Source organism: Megalobrama amblycephala, linkage group LG3 (genome assembly GCF_018812025.1).
Source record: "Megalobrama amblycephala isolate DHTTF-2021 linkage group LG3, ASM1881202v1, whole genome shotgun sequence".
NCBI classification, from domain to species: domain Eukaryota; kingdom Metazoa; phylum Chordata; class Actinopteri; order Cypriniformes; family Xenocyprididae; genus Megalobrama; species Megalobrama amblycephala.
The window spans coordinates 50,084,287-50,101,779 of NC_063046.1; the positions used below are offsets into that span (position 1 = coordinate 50,084,287).

The window sequence follows — 17,493 nt, forward strand, 5'->3', positions numbered from 1 at the left end:
CTCATGAGGCCTGTTTATAAAATCTAGAATGCGGCACCTTAGAGGGAAATTGTGCGGTGTAGAAGCAATGAAAGAAAGAAAGAAAGAAAGAAAGAAAGAAAGAAAGAAAGAAAGAAAGAAAGAAAGAAAGAAAGAAAGAAAGAAAGAAAGAAAGAAAGAAAGAAAGAAAGCTAAGGACTCAAGAACAAGTAAAATTTAAAAGAAAATAATCCAAGATTTCTTCTTGAGGTTTTTTTTTTCTGATTTTTCTTCACAAATGAGAAAGAACAACAACAAAAAAAAGAGAGATTCTCTCTAACTCTACAAAAAAACAAGAAAAAAAGAAACAACAGCAAGAAAGAAAGCAAGAAAGAAGCAACAGGCAACAAGGTAAAAGAGAAACAAAGTGCAGAATGTAAGACAGCACGACAGAAAGGAGAGAGCGAGAGAGAACAAATGAAAGGGTGGGGGAGATTTCCTTTGCGGCAGCATGTGGAGTAACAGTACACCACTGAATTGAACCAACAGCGGGGCTAAGAGGAGAGACGGAGGACAGAGAGGGGCGGGAGCGAATCAATAAGGGAGGCCAGAGAGCTGGAGGGAGCTCTAAATGGATTAGACTAAGGGAATGTGTTCGATAGGTTATGGCTTTTGCGTGAGCTAGTCGCCGTGGGCCATGCAGAATACTAATCAGTACTGCAGCCTCAGCTTCAGAGACCTCACTGCATGCTCAGCACAAACGCACAGCGACCTCATCCCCCTCTCCGCTCCAGCTCAGAGATCATAGACGCATCTGTAGATTTGTACAGCAGATTTGTCCGCACTGTCGCGGTGGATCCGAATGTTTTCCAGTGACATTCCTATTATACTTGCATCATAAACTCATCCAGTGGGATGCGATCAGATGGCCTTGTACCATTGGGCTGCTTGGAGTAGAAGGGGATCAGGTTCCTCCACAGAAAACCAAATGGATGGTGGAGGTTAAATAAGGCCAGCATATGCCTGCCTATCTCTGCTCTGGTATTTAACAGCTTGCACAAACTGCTCTACTATGCCACCATAAATTTGCAGCTTAAATACTTTGAAATGCACTAGTAGCTAAAGCAAAGGGTGTTTCTGGAATAAAAACGGATTAATCTGCCTTTTAATATGGATTTCTTTCTGTTCTAAAGCATGTTCTTGAGCAAAAATAAACAGAGATGTAAAGAAATGTTTGAATGTGTGTTTTAGTCAATCAGACTCTTTAATCGAAGGAAACTCAGCAGAAAAGCACTCACAACACCCACAGGCCACTAAGATTATCGTCTGGATTGAAGTCGTAGTGGCAAATCCTTTCACTGCTCCTCCGCCGCCCCCCTCCTTCCCTCTTTATGTTTAATGTGGCGGTACACCAGTGTACTAAAACATCAAACAGAAGCTATTGCCTTTCATTTCCACAACTGAAACCAAGTCGTGCGTTATAGTTCTTTTTTGAAAGCAAAGCACCAACAAATGCGCGGTTCAGAGGAGAAACCGAGAGCAAGGGAGAAAAAAAGAGGGAGCGGAAAAATGAACCATCTGTACTGATTTTTGGGAGCGAGTCAGTAGCTGCGGGCCATCAAGTGGATGTGCTGAACACTTTTTGTCTCTCTCCAAAGGACAAACTCTGCCGCCACAAGGGCTCGCTGGAAACAATTAACAAATAAATAAATAAATGACAAAACAAAAACAAATGTTGTGGCCCTGTTGCATTCCATACACTTGTAGTTCCGCATCGGTTTTCCTTCAAGTTTTGGTTATGGTCCCAAACTGTCAATGGATTTGTGTGTGTGTGTGTGTGTTTTGTCCCAGCCAGCTGTCCTTTTAATTCTCATTATTACAGCACACTATATTGTGTCAGTGAACACTGCCAATGGGGATGATGCATCCCATGGACATAAAGGAAAAATCGCAAGGGTTGAAATGAAATGAAGAGCTACGTATAGAAAACAAAAGTTGAAAATAGGGATGCTAATCATAATGAATTTAATGGTCCCAGTTAATTATATTAATGATTAATTTCCACTGTCAAATTGTGAGATAATTTGCCTGAGAATATATCTATAATATTCTCACAAAAGGTGCGTTTACACAGATGATTAAGAGTTTATTTAGAGATGGCATAAATACAAGCCAATAACAGGCCTCAACTATAACAATACTAAACAAACAAAAGTCAGGTAAATTATTTTTAAAATGTATTCTTAATAAAATAACTACGTTGTCAAATGATAAACCAGTCACTGAGTATGGATTTAAGTCTCACAGTTAGATGTAAACTGTAGGTGCTTGATTCAATAAAAAAAGAACTCATAAGATCATCTTTTTTTTTTTTTTTATCAGGAATTGGACAACACTGGTTGAGCAATGCACCCGAATCCAATCTGCAGTATTTCGGCTTTGTTTCAAATCTTTCCATAACCCTAAAATACCTCTTGCGCTTATACAATAAAATTACACAATCTGTCCATCGCTCCATCATAGTGCCTTTAATCAGGAAGAACAATCACACGGTGGTTTCAAAAATACTTCTGGTCTAACTTTCCATGTATGTGGACATCAGGGACAAAGTGAATTAGATAGGAGGAGACAGACAGGAAGAAAAAAGTGAAAGTGGAGAAACCACAAGCTATACTTAGTCACTGACAGGGGTGATGACCTCTAGGTCACGCTGGCTAGTCCTGACCCTGCCGTATACCCAGTCAGCTGGAAAACTAGCCGCAAACAGCTCCTCTACAGAGCACACACACACGGCTAATAAAGGCCCAATAGGGAACTCAGTGTGTGCGTGTGTGTGTATTTGTGTGTTGGGGGTTTTGGCAAGTTAAGAGAGGGAGTTTGATGAATGACCAGCTCTTCTGAAGGAGTTGGCAACCGCTCCGCTGACCCAGACATCCAGAGGTCATGAGTCAGCTGGGGGTCCAGGTGCCCCCCGAAACGACCCCCTGGCCTGCCCCCACGCGCCGCAGGTCGCCACCTTGTTTTCAAAGATCTGTTGTGCTCAATTAAACTTCACATGACACCTTCCACATCTTTAGCGAGGTCTTGACACCGGGGGCAAAAGCTAAGTCCTGCAGTCATAAAACAGACCTCTTTAACATACTAGAACAAATGAGAAATAATCCAGCCGACACCAGAAAAGCGGCCAATAAAACACTGGCTACTTTACAGGGTACCAAAATAAACATTAGGGAGTCTGGGCAGGAAATCATGACACCTTCACATTGTTACTGATACCTTGAGCTCTCGCGATTGTGTAACTCCTTCTAGTTGTTGAGTAATGCTGATTGTGGCTGCGCAAAACATGACAGTTTATTGATGGCGTTTGAGGTTAAAATTGACTTATTAATTGTTAATTCATTTTCTTTAATTATTTAGCTTTACAAAAGGACAGCTAGGTATTTGAAACAAACCAACTGCCAGATAAATGTAAATATTTAGGAAAGGCTTGAACCGGCACTTCATTTTCACTAGCATTTTTGAGGTTTTGTGTTTATTTGAAAAATAATGTCATATGTTTAGGATAATGTAAACACTGAGATAAAGGTTGTGAACATATTCCAGAATGTGATGGAAAATAAATATCTTGGGTTCAAATGAAAAATGCCTGTTTGATATAAACCGTCTGGTTTCTTTTCAAATCTATTTCTGCTTAGTCACTGTTCTAGTATAAAAAGCCTATACCAACATTTTTCCTCAGAGTATAAAACGCAGCAGATGCAAAAAAAACAAAGGTACATTAATGAAACACGTTATCAATCATCATACAATACAAATTATTAGCATACTTCCCTTGTCTGAAAAGGGCCTGGCAAGTCATGATTTATGAGTTCTAAAGTGAAATGAGCATCACTTCACATGTACAGACTTGACTTGTAGGGAATCAGAGTTGCAATAGCTGAAATAGCTGAGTTGCAATAGCTGGAACAGTACAAGCAACTTTAGCTGAAAAGTTTCAAAGCATGGATAAATGCAGCTAATAAAAATAGATTTTCGAAAAAATTATTATTTATTTGAAAAATACACAAGTAGAAAGTACTAAAAAAAAGACTACAAAAACAGAAATGAGTTAATCACACAAAACAAAACAAAAAAGTATACTGTCTTTTGTTTTCTCATTTGATGGAAATCTGATTGTTCAAAAGTGGTGCACTGAATTCTGTTTAAACGTTTTCAATAGAGAATAACTGTGATCTTGTTAAGGTTCTAATCATTTTAGGAGAGAATGGAGCTGAACAGCGCATGCACAGGCACAGAAACCGGCACAAATGACATGGCCAGACTTGGTGAAGTGCAGAGGCAGGACATGGCACCATGCCCACAAACAAGCTTGCCGCCCCTCATTCCTGTCCTCTTCACCACCTTTTCAATGGGCATTGAGCTGGGCATTTACTAAGCTGCTATCGCAAACACCGGCGAGTCTGCTAAGCCTTCATCCATAAACCCGTGGCAAACTGTTTGATGCCCCTATGGATGCCAGGTGCTGCGGATAGCGGTTAAAACACCTTTAAATTTAAACCAGACCATGAGATGAATTACAAAGAGTACACACACAACACTTACAATTATACTGTGAGTAAAAAGTAAAACGTTCTATGAAATAAATAGAACAAAAGCAGTAATGGTTTTCAGTCTCTTTACAAAGGGACCTTCGCTGGCATACGGACATCAAAATCAGCTGAGCACTGAACACGATTTACTTTTTTCAATTCACAACCACAGACCACAACCACAATTTCCTTATGATGTGGGTAAAGATTTCCTTTTGCTTTACATTCGGTTTTATTTAGCTGGATTTTATAAAAGTGAATAATGTCAACTGCCATTCCACCGCCGTCAGGAAACTTTCCTCCATGCCCACTGCATTGCGGATGCCAACTAACGAATCAAAGGCATGCAGTAAGCAGACAAAGAGGGTTTGATATCAACGGCCATCCTCAGTCACTGGCACTCTTCCTACCACTCTCCTGGCACAACGCTAACAAAATGGCCGCCCTGGGTGCACTGGCATAATGTGAGGGCATTGTCTAGAGATGGGCACTGGATACTAAAGGCAAAACACACCGCACTGCCACGGTAAGCACTTAACAGAGAACCCGATATTCATTTACTGACACTTATTTACTTCAGTAGTTTCTTCCATACTCTTCTTTTTTCAAATTATAGAAAGGTCAGAAATATCTTTAGTGAGTAACATTTAAAGCATGAGTCAGCCACTACGATTATGCTACAAAAACAGTTCAAGATTTTGAAAATACCTGTTAGAATTTATATACAAATTTCTTCATATGTTAAACATGTTATTTGTAATTAAGAGTGGAGACTACGGTCAATTCAGAGCAGTATACAAGAGATTTAGGCTGTCGTGTGAGTGCCAACAGGCGAATGCACGCCATCTTACAAAGACACAAAAGAGATTCTGATGCCAACCATGGTGCCAGTGGCAACCATTATTGTCCCTCCGCTCTGCCTTCTGCTTACCCTGGCACTTCAGTTTCACAAAATGGAGGTGCCATGCCTGACGATAATGAAAACATTTACATACTCACAAAAGCAACACTTCTATGATGTTGAAATTATTTTTGTCATGTAATGATTCTTATAAATAACTGAATTGTTGCTCCCTGGAAAATATGGATGATGTCCAAATGAATACTTTTCAAACAGAAAACTTAAAATGGAAATAAAAGGAATAGTTTATGTTGTAGTCTTCCTTATTTTTAAGTAATTTTGAATAAAAGGACATGTTAAATGAATAAATGTGAAGGTACTTATGTGTGCAGAGGAGTTAAGACCTTTTTCCTTTACTTTGCTAAAATAAAATAGCACAAATGACTGTTAAAATAACTGAAAAATACTAGAACAGATCTAGTCAGAAAAAATAGAATTCTAATAGAATGTTATTGTGTAATTGTGCACTTATTCTCATTATGTAATACATATTTTGCATGTATTTGTATAATAAGGAGTACTTGTATGTTTTTATACTTTATAGTTTTCATTTCTGATGTAAATTTTGTCTTGTATTCTGATGCTAACCTGGTCATAAAAAAAGTGCTGTTTGAGAATTCTGAATTCATTTTTACAAATGCATGCGATTCCAGCGCGTGCAAAAAACTTTTTATATGCCAACTAATCTGTAAAATATGTTAAAATACAAATAATTTTAATACTATTTAAATGTACCAAAATAGATCAGTTTGAAACTTTCTTTGCATGTAAAACAAGATATGTATGTCCTTATTCTTATATACATAACAACTGGAAATAGTAGTTAAAGTAGCACATGTAAATCAAGTCAAGAAATGTTATTTCCCAACCTCCCCTCGCACTTACCTTGGTCCTGGACATAGTATGCCAGAAACAAGTCCAGCTCTTTCACAGAGACAGTGATGTGGTGGGGCTGGACGCAAAGTGCCGGGTTGGTGCAGTGCGGGGACTTGACCAGCCGCTCCCCATCTGTGCTCTCCAGCGGAATACCTTTGAACAGGATGACCATCACCAGGTCCAGCCGCCACACTTTATCAGCCTGCCTCAGGCAGTCGATTCGGCGGATCTTGCCCTTCTGGTCGGGGTTGGAGAGAACACAGCACGGGTGCTTTTTGCCCGTTACGCTGAGCACAAAGTCCTCTCGGTACTCCTGCCGGATGTCCTTGCGCAGCTTGGCCAGGAGACGAGACGCCCACTTCTGCTTGATTTCAGGCTTCTCGCTGAGAAGCTCGTCTTTCACGGCCCGTTCCTCGTCCTTGGACATCCGCTTTTCGTGCTTCTTAAAGTACTTGCGCTTTCGTGCCTGCAGGTTGAACCAGGTGTAGGCTATGGCACGGACATGAGGGAGCAGAGCCTCGATGAAGGGATGAAACTCATCCTGAGAAGAGAGAGAGGGGAAAAGGAGAAAAATTGAGCAGGAGCAGAAGTGACCTTTTGGCATGGATTCTCGTCTGAATTAGCCAAGAGCCCATGCAGCCAAAAAAATAAGGCTGTTTAGAAACACTGCAGATAAAGACTATTTATAAGACCCAAAAGTAGATAAAGTTATACAAATGACCATTTAATGGTCCAGAAAAAAACATTACATTAGCGAATAACAGAGTTACAGTTACAAATATACTTTTCTAACAACTCTAGTCTTCAGTTTCCTGCTTTTAGAGAACTTTTAAGCACTAAAGTTCTTTAAAATGAGATTTTAAAGCATCAACATGAAACATTCATCTACCATTTCCACTGCGACAGGCAGCGCTGGCCTGCCTGCAGGTGTCGGAGGCACGCAGAAAAAGGATGCCACTGTTTACCGCGTCTGCCCGCGCCGTGCCAGTGTAAAGCAGACAGTTCCAGAATCACCAATCTCTCACTACCCTTCTCTCTCTCTCTCTCTCTCTCTCTCTCTCTCTATCTCTCTACCCCCTTCTCTCGCTCGCTCTCCGTCTCCAGCCACGCTCAAAGCACCAGTCCGTGTGTTGGCACAAGAGAGCAAGCACCCCCCATACTTCCAGATCTCTTATCAAAGCGCCCTGCATTCCTGAAACAGCCCTTACCACAGAGCCCCACAGAACCTCTCGGAATCCTGGAAAACCCAAAAGATAGTCTTTAAATGCCTTGGACAAGGACAGCTGAGGGCATTATTATCAACCACAGTTTGTAAAGAAAGCAAGACAAATGGGGACATGTCTTTTGTCTAAAATGACAGGACAAACCTTCCCAAGGCCAGAAGCACTAGGTAAGGCATTTAAGTACAGAAAGAAGAATGAAGAAAAGCAGGGAGTGGGAGAGGGAATCAATTTTACACCTTTTTTTACACCTTACAGCTTTTACTCTTGACTATGAGGAGGTGTTTGCGGTCCTTGGGAATCAATTTGTTAGCAATAATGTATCACAATTATTACAAGGCCCACCAAAAATCAAATCTAGATGGACAACGAAAACGACATCTTGGCAGAAAACTCACATTCTTTGGGCCTCAGAGCTGTTTGGTAAGAGTGGCATTAAAATGCCAAACCAAAACTAAAGCGGCCTGACTCCGCAAATAAGCGGCACAGCTAATTCACACTTGTCTTATTGAGCGTAAGGCGTTTTTGTCTTCATATGCCTCAACTTGCTATATAGCTTTACACTACAAGCGGAGTAAACTTAGTGCCAATTTTACAGAACACTGACATTTTATCAGTTTTTTTCACACATATAATCTCCTCATCGCCTCAGCAAGTGAAAATGATTCAATATTATCAAGCAATTTCAATCATGTTTTAAAACATAAAATAGAACAGCAGGAGAATTTCACACACCAAACAATAAAAAATAAACACTAGCACTTTCTGAAGCTCCCCTTTATCATTTTTCTGTTCAGCAAAATATAATTATTCTTTTATAGTTCTTTTTTAGTCAAAATATCAATAAGCACTGTAAATTCTTATCGATGGATGAGAAGGTTTAAGAAAAGGAAAAAAAAGTAAAAAGACAATGAGATCAAGTGGGCGAGAATCTCAACACAATGAAAAAGACCATCTTACACACACTCCGCAAACTTCTGTGTATTTTTTTTTCACCGCCACACTGAAAAATGAACAAGGGCTGCAGTGAATGGATCGAAGAAGAGTTAAACCACATATTGTTCTGTGTGCAGGCGGCCGGCAGCTCTTTGGGAAACCACAGCCAGCACACCACTGCCTATATTTCTCTGACAGCCCCACACACAGCCCACACTCGAGCACTGTATAAATACCATACAAACTACACAACTTAGGAATGCATGTGCAATGCTTCGTGCGACAATGTGCAATAGTGTGTGTTGCACAAGAAAAATTTAACTCGCTGAAGAGTGTGAGTTTTCACACTATGTGGTGTAGACCTGGAATGTATAAAAACCCAAGTTCATTCAAAGTGCTGATTTTCAAACAAATCCGATGACAGACAATTTAATAATTTTTATATTTTAGCTACATGCAACCTATAATGTCCACAAATCCGCACAACAAAAACGATGGTCTAATATCGAAATAACTATACTGATAGCATGCAAAAAGGATCTCCATTAAATCAATTTTGTTCTGCTATAAATGTAATGGCCCTATTTGATGACACAAAAATCTGTGATAACTTTTCTTTTTCATTACTATTCTTGCCATAATGAATTTAAATAAATACAATTCTGAGGCCTTGCAAGATCACACATCCCTACAACATAACATTAAAATTAATGTAAAATAAAAACATTATTGATCTTTTGTCAGCAGCTGTTATGCAAATTTATTTCAAATCGCAATGTTAAGGAATGTCCTGGAACAAACAATAAAAAAATAAAAAATAAATTAAAAAATCAAAGAATTTCTATTTTTAATAGTTCAAAGTGTAGCACAAGGTTGTTGGCTGCGCAGACTCGAGGTCCTCTGTACTCACCATATCTCAGTCAATCACTCTCTGATGCCAAGGAAAATATAAACAGTAAAATTGTGTCAGCCAAAGCCGGCGGACTCTGTCCAACCGCTGAATCAACGTTATCATTGTTTTCATCTTAATTCACTCTGTGAGAGAAGCTTCCAAGTACAAAATAAAGCAAGGTTTCTCAAAGAAAGGTGAAGATACAACGGTGAGCTCTCAAAAAGTGAATTCAAAGTCATCTCCCTGTTGTTAACCTCATAAATGTTTTCTTGTTTAACCAAGTTTTTTACCAAAAAATACATTTACAGACGACGTAAAATTAGATTTAAGTCAACACTGGTCTATTCAGTGATTATTCAAATAAACGTCTTCAGCTTCGCCTGATGTGCGCAGGGAGCTACATTGTATCACATAGCCCTTTACATCAAGTTGGATCTCCGTCGGATTTTTAGAAGTCCTAGCTACTTAAAATCGACTACACTCTTTAAAGAAAGAAAGAAAGAAAGAAAGGTTCTTCAAAGAAACAACTTATTAACCATTTCTCTCTCTACAAGGTTCTTAAGTTGGTTATATAATTCTGAAGATTAAAAAAGTTCTTGTACCAGCCATAGGTTTGTCAGATTAAGGTATTGGTTTGGGTACTTTAAAAAAAAAAAAAAAAAAAAAAAAAAAAAAAACAGTACATAGATGGTTTTCTAAGGAACCAGAGAATAAAAGGTTCTTTGATGCATTTAAAAACGGCTTCGTTCTGATTTGAATATTTATTTTTTAGGAGTGGTTTTAAAGGTTGCAGTTATGTTTAAATGAATCGATTTTCTCACATGGCTTTTGTAAGACAACGTCGAAGAAGTTGTTTAAATACGATATTGAACTTTAAAAAGACAAGAGGGGGGTGTAGCTACAATAAATGCGTAATAGCAACTGCAGCAATTTTAAAATGAATCAAAAGCACATGCAGTAAATAATGTAGGCAAAACAAGCATAAAGAATTACATACTCAGTGATAATTCAAAAATGTATAATATACCTGTGTGAGACAAATCGGCGAATACATCGTAGATCGCGCGGTTATCAAAGTCCTGAAGGGTATCAGATGATTGATATTATCGCTTCATTCTTCAGAGCCTGTGCTGCTCCGTGCACATTTGAGTAAGACCTGATATCCTCATTCAAAAAAACACGCTCTTATCCGGAAACAGAGAACAACTGGAGATCCCACACTTAGCATTTAACCGATCCCGAAGACTATTTAAGAGCACAAAAGATTGTAAACGGAGTGAATCTAGACGCATCCACAGCGCGTGAGATGAACCCGCCGCTGAGTAAAAAGCTACCGGAATCTGAGAGTTGAGTTTCAAATAGGAATCTTGAATAATAGCCTATATGAGAAAACTTGAAGGCGCCTAATTTCTGATCATGTGTTCGCTTTTCAAACTTGATATAATATGGGCCGGTAACACCCTCTAGTCTGCTGGAGCCTAACAAATCAGTCTGAAGATTTTTTTTTTTCGCCTTTAATTACACAGTCATACTCCTCCTCTTCCAGCAAGCGCATATCCCATATCTCCAGCCCACCTCGACTGCACCTCCGTGACATTGACAAAGATTTAAGCAATTTCCAACTTTTTATCCAAATGACATTTTTATGTGATGAGCACTTTGGGCAGGCATGTAAAACGATAGGTTATCATGTTTGCTGGCTTCTTCAATTAGCCTCAAAATTAAAACAATTTTAGGCCATTAATATCTTTTTTACTATGAAGAAACAACAAGTGCATGAATCTTATAGCCTACAATGACCATTCTTTGCATCTAGGCTATATGTTACTTTAGTTATATAAATATGAATTAATTTTGCTTTTGACTTTGATTGCATTTCATACAGTCCACATTGTCTTGATTAAAACAAAATATGATGCTTATGATCAAATCATATCAGGGAATATAAAGAAAGTTAATTTGACTAGCCTATTTTTCTAGACTTTCGTTAGTTAAGTTTGCTTTCACTATCAGCTATTATAAACCAATACAGAGACATGGCATTACTTATAAAACATAAAGGCTGTGGTATTACATCATACGCTTGGAAAAGCACAGTTTATTAATGCAAGTGTGGGTCTGCATGCAAAAGAACTCAAAGTAAATTAGTCTGTGCTTTTTAAAAGATCCCTACGTGACAACAGTTTTAATTTTGCGAGAAAGGAGAAAAATCAACAGCAGTGCACGGTTATATCACGAATCCCAGCGAGAGAAGAGCACAGGGCCAGTCTGTTTGTTGGACAGATAATGATTCCCTTCGCGTTACATCGGCATCTTGTGTCGAAGTCAAAGCCCACCCCCTCCGTCCAACTCATATGTCTACAAGGTTCAACAAAGACTTTATGAAGGACACTGAATCAATTACTAAAACAATGGACCGCAACGCAACAAAGTCCAATGTTCATGGTTTATGGACGTAAACATTCGGCTCTTCTGCAAACAAACATCGACGTAATGTTTCTTAGATTTAAAGTATCAAAGAACAAAGTTACAGTGTGAAAGAGAGTCAACGCGAGCGTCGCTACGTAAAACAGCCCCAGACAAGCATTTAAATGACAGAACAGTGTGAGTAAATATCAACACGGCTTGTCCAGGTATTCACGCTGCTGCTCCGTGCCAGAAGCGCACTGCTATTCAATAGGGGAGAGTTTTAGCTAACACAGGATGCATGCCAAGAGGCACAAACTCGACTTCTGACACAACGATATGACCCATATAGGACGTCTGCCAATGCATGACATAAACAATCTAACATTGCTATCATTTTGTCTGCCGTTTTAAAGTGTCTTGCTCAGTTCAATCATGAAACGCAATGCTATTGCTCTGTTGAGATTACATACGCGCAACACAGTAACTCGAGAAAAATATTCACAAATGTTAGTAAGACAGTGTTTTCCATCATAACGTACCATTGCACTGTATTGCATGGAATTGAAGGGGGTTCCTGGAGGCCGGATGAAATTGAAGCCGGTACGCTCACATGTCTCAAGTTCAAAAAATTGTGCTTTTTTATTTTTTTTCTCTTTTCGTTTCACGTTGTAGTGCTTACAAAAAAGAACACCGGAAGAGAATTCTTGGCAGACAGGCGGCAAAATCAAGTCAGCGAGCACCTCAGATATTTTTTATCTTCCTTCCTCTGCAAGTCAGTCTTTTGGATAGCTTTTGGTGGTTGAGTTGAACGCGGTCCAGAATAGGCTGAGTTTTTGGAAGTGGGTAGGTCTGCGCCTTCACTTTCTCTGTCTGTCGTCGCTGTTGCTCTCGCAGGCAGCAGCCAAACGTAGCTGCGCATTTGGAATTACATCCTTGTTTCTGATTGGCTGACGCACCGGTGGAGCTCCGCTCGGCGTTCCATGCCCTAGGCCCCTCACTTCCGCTCGGCAGGCAGTGTCACTATTTGCATATTAACATTGACCAAGTCCCATCAAAGCGAGACCGAGCGAAATTTAAACTAGTGGCTGAAGATAGGTCAAATTCCTCTGTCCATTTTGGCCTCCGGGGGATTAAGAATTGTTGGACAGGCATGAAAGCCAATAAATTACTACTAAATCAATTAGTTGCCTATTTTTTTTAATTATTATTTTATTTTTATTTTTTTAAATTGATAACTGTTCTCATACTAATTCCCCTTCATGCTGTTGGTTGTTTAGTGTCCGATTTTGACAATCTAAACCACACTGTTTATTGTTAAACTTTGATGACTTTCCACTAATAGGCTACAGACCATCTTTAAATCGTTGGAAGTACTAGGCTATAGGTTGTATTGCTAAACCATTGTTAATATTTTGAATGATATAGCAGAGAAAGTCACCACTGTTAGAGAGCACAATGATGGCATTGATCCAGACCAGAACACCAGAGCGCCGCACACACACACACACACACACACACACAGTCCAACATCATATGAATGAAACGCGCATTAATCTGAGCGTGTTTACCGGTCCGGTGCCATTAAATTAGGCACTATCAAACATAGAAAAGCAGTCAGGAGTAATACAACTGTGTATGAGTATGTATTTACAGTCACAAATAAATAATGAAAAATATTAATAAGTGTAATCAAATAACAGACAGCACACACAATAAATCTGAATGGTAAGCAATTCTGACGAATTTTGTATATTTATATATATATATATATATATATATATATATATATATATATATATATATATATATATATATATATATGCCACAAGTCATGCTATTCAGTGGTGATTCAACAAAATTCATTGTGTCTTGGGTCAGTCGTTACAAATTTACAAGTCAATCGCGATTAGCAGAAATATAGGCTACATAACACTCTGCATGTATGACAAATAAATTATTTAATCGTTCGTAATTTTGTTGTTAACATTTTTATCTGTTATTTCTATAATTTAAACAGAAGTCATTAGGATATCATAAATTCTTTCTTTCCGATACACAAACCTTTATAACTGTTTTCGTTTTGTAACTGGATTGTCATCTTGTGAACGTCGAAAAGTTCGTTTTGGTTGTGACTGCACTCGTGGCTAACTAAATGAATCTGTCAAGATAAACGACTTACATGCCTAGAATGAATAGTTTATTCTGGTTTACGCTGTCACCCTTGTGAAACAAACAAACAAGCCCTGTGTTTGAAACAACAGACACCGGGCTCGTTGGATCATTATTTCGAGTAGGTGGAGTGTGATACGAAATGAAGCGAAAGGGCTCCAAATTCTTAGACGTAAACTTTGGCAAGTTCGGTGGCGAGCGGAGGACAGGAAATCATTATTAACATATAGAAAGATCGATGTCCTTCTGAAGATTTTAGAGATCTGTTTACTCGTGCGCCTGTCAAGTGCCACATGAGTTTGGATAGCCTGTGCCGTGTGTGCGCAGCGAGCCTCGAGACTGCCTCCGTAAGTTCACTGCATTTCATGTTCAGAGGTTTCTGTTCTCTCGACTTCAAAGCCAAACTTTTCTCGTCATTAATTTTACTTAGGCTATAGCTGGTGCCTTAGCGAGTCCCTGATATTTATGCGTTTAAAATGTCTAGAAATTATCAAAAAGATTCCGTTTCCTTTTTAGACCTAGAATATGAGTCGAACGATTAAAACCTGTTTTCATGTTTTCACGGGTTAGGGAAGTTAGTATTTCGCTGTTCAGTAAGTATTTAGTCCTAAGAGTGAATATTACTTGATTATTAATTATGCTACATCGATATTTATTGCTTTAAAAATATAGTTGCTTGCAACGCGCAAATTGATTTAATGCAAAACAGTGACCTACTGCTTAATAAATTGCATCACCATTGCATCACCCTTTTTTAAGTCCACAATAAATCAGTTAACTGAGCATCAACGATTCCATGATTGATCTGTTCTATATGCCCTCTTTTTATGTCATTGCAAGAGATGTTACAAAGGTATTCTTTTATTTTAAGTAACTGATAATAGCCCATTTAATTTGCATTTTAACATTTCACTCTGAGACCTATAAGAGTTTGTTTCCCATAAATTAGCAGGTTTTCTAAATGTATTATATTATCAGTGTATGTCACATTTTGTCTTATTGAGCCAGAATTTAAATTTTATATGACAATCAATAATTAACAAAAAAATTAGATATTATTTTATAAAGATATTTTCAGTCAAGGCATAGCTAGGTAATCTTTCTCTTTTTGTAAGGATGAACACGATGCATCCCTACAATGCACAATTTATTGTTCTTATTTTTTCATAAAACTACCACTCTATCCACGCAAAATGTGCAGTCATGATGGGTTTGGATGTTTGTTATGTGTTAAAGAATAACATGGGTGTTTCACTGAGCAATTAAAAACTGCACTAATTTGTATTTATAAAACTATATATGTTTTCCATTATTTTATTAATTTTTTATAATACATCTCACGGCAGATTTGCAGAAGTAGGCTATAGGCCTACATAAATATGAAACTGATAAATAATAATTTTCACATTGCTCAGGCTCTCTCCAAGTAACGTAACTTTCCCATTTTAACAAGATTATTGTGTGGAATATGTGTCAAAAACACTAAGCTTATTTTGTGAGCAAGTGATGAACCATTCAAATTCAGGCTATAATTTCATATCATATTTTACGTGTTTCGAGTAATTCGGCTTCATATGGAAGCTCTGTGCAGTGCTAAATTCAACACTAACATTTAAAAATGAGCCTACACGCCATCATCAGTTTTGCTCGGTCCAATACTGCAAAACAGGTAAAGCGTTTGTCGAATATAAGAGTTATCTTGAAGTGGTATTTGCTCTTAAGTGGCCAGAGAGCCTATAAATATATGTCGGAAAGCTTTTTCATATTGCGCCACAAGGCCATAGCTTATTTGTATCAGCGGGCTTAGACTGCAAGCGGGGTAATGTGAAACAAATCACAGTGTATTAGATTAACACTTTCGCAAGGCGCATTTTTCATAATTTACAATAGAACGTATGTAGAGCGCATCCTCCTCTAACGGAAGAGTGCAGGAGCTGTGAAACTCACACAGGAGCACGCGCCAGTGACCTCGCTCTGCTCTGCTTTAGTCCCACTCATTCACTCGTTCCAAGAAGCACATTGTCTCCTCATATTGTCGTAAAACCTGTAACTCTAACCTTGGAACTTTAATAACAGCTATTTTGACCATTTATTCGCTTTAATTTTGCGGTTTAATACTTTAACAACAGGATCACAGAATGCACACATCATAGCCACCTGAAGCCAGACGTGAAACAGTAAGCAAGGTCCAACGAATTTAAAAACACTGGCAAAATTTTGACATACTTAATTAATGACGTCTCAAAGTGACATATTTGTTCGGAGATATTGTTACGATGCTACAGTCGAAATATCCTAACATTAATACTGTTTAATAACCTACTGTTATCTTTATAAGGTTAAATTGTAATTGTAAACCCATGCTGCTCTGTGTCTGACTGCCGTTTCCCATCTGCTGTCATAGCTCGCCGTGATCGTATAGTGGTTAGTACTCTGCGTTGTGGCCGCAGCAACCCCGGTTCGAATCCGGGTCACGGCAAGAACAAATACAGCGGTGACTTTTACACTTGTTCTTGATTTAACGTGACAGAAAAAGCGACAACGTGTCACAAACAACTGGCTACTAGTACTAGTAACATATTGTTCGAGAACGTTGTGGTTGTCCGTTCTAAACTGACATCTTACATTAACCTGGATAACCTTCACTGAAAGAAATGAACTTTTAAACAGCAGGAAAAATGATGGTTATTGCTTTTGGTTATATCAAAACTTAAACATTTGTTTTTGAATAAAATATTTGCTCTTTGTCGATCAAATAACCTTGTTCGTCGAAGGCAGAACCACTTATTAGATAACCTATAGTATAGAAGTTATGTTGGGGAGTGTATGTACAGCGCAGTTTACGTTCAGCCCACAAGGATGCGGTAGTGAACTGTGTCTGACAGCTTTTGGCGTCCTAGCCCCTGTGCCGTGATCGTATAGTGGTTAGTACTCTGCGTTGTGGCCGCAGCAACCCCGGTTCGAATCCGGGTCACGGCAAACATTCCCACACAAGGCTGCTCTTTTGAGTGATAAAATTATGTGCTCATGAAAACGCTAAAGAAAATCTATATATATCACCTACAAGTCTGATAGGTAACATTATATAGCCTACTAGCCTACCATGTACTGTCTTCAACTTTGTAACACCTCTATTTATTTAAAATAATTCGTATCAATTCATATTCTTGTATCTCAAAATATTATTTTTTATCCCTCTACAGTGATTGCAAAATGGATCATAAAAGCATAACCAACATCTGCCTGACCTGTGTGTTTTTAGGTTAGCTATAAGTGCAGTTGTACGCACCAGATGATTCAAGCACCAGAGGGCAGCAAACGACTATGTATATGAAACCACTGCCTACAAATGGATCAAAGAAAACTTGGCAGAGATACAGGCTGATTAATTACCTTACTGTGTTCGTTTGAGATTACTGCACCTGTAGTAATTCTAGACACTGCTGTTTCTGACTGTTACTGAGATGGTAGAGACAACTAAAAGGCCAGATAATGTTATTCAATAGAAATGCTGTGAAAATGAATCAATAATTAATCTACCCA

At 38.5% G+C, this 17,493-nt stretch overlaps 1 protein-coding gene and 2 non-coding genes across 14 annotated transcripts in view; 2 read left to right on the plus strand and 1 right to left on the minus strand.

Moving 5' to 3' along the window:
• Positions 1 to 17,493, minus strand: part of LOC125265611 (nuclear factor 1 B-type-like) — a 106,790-nt gene that overhangs the window by 76,213 nt on the left and 13,084 nt on the right. For 5 of the 12 annotated variants that reach the window (XM_048185943.1, XM_048185940.1, XM_048185941.1 and 2 more), the window contains exon 2: positions 6,334 to 6,865. In XM_048185943.1, the coding sequence (XP_048041900.1) occupies positions 6,334 to 6,865 (532 nt within the window). Of the gene's footprint in view, positions 1 to 6,333; positions 6,866 to 7,213; positions 7,357 to 10,399; positions 12,294 to 12,320; positions 12,799 to 17,493 lie in introns of those variants that run through there. The other 7 variants (XM_048185949.1, XM_048185948.1, XM_048185947.1 and 4 more) reach the window with 7 other exon arrangements.
• Positions 16,358 to 16,429, plus strand: trnah-gug. The gene has a single exon. It is a non-coding gene; the product is annotated as a tRNA-His (tRNA).
• trnah-gug lies at positions 16,858 to 16,929 on the plus strand. The gene has a single exon. It is a non-coding gene; the product is annotated as a tRNA-His (tRNA).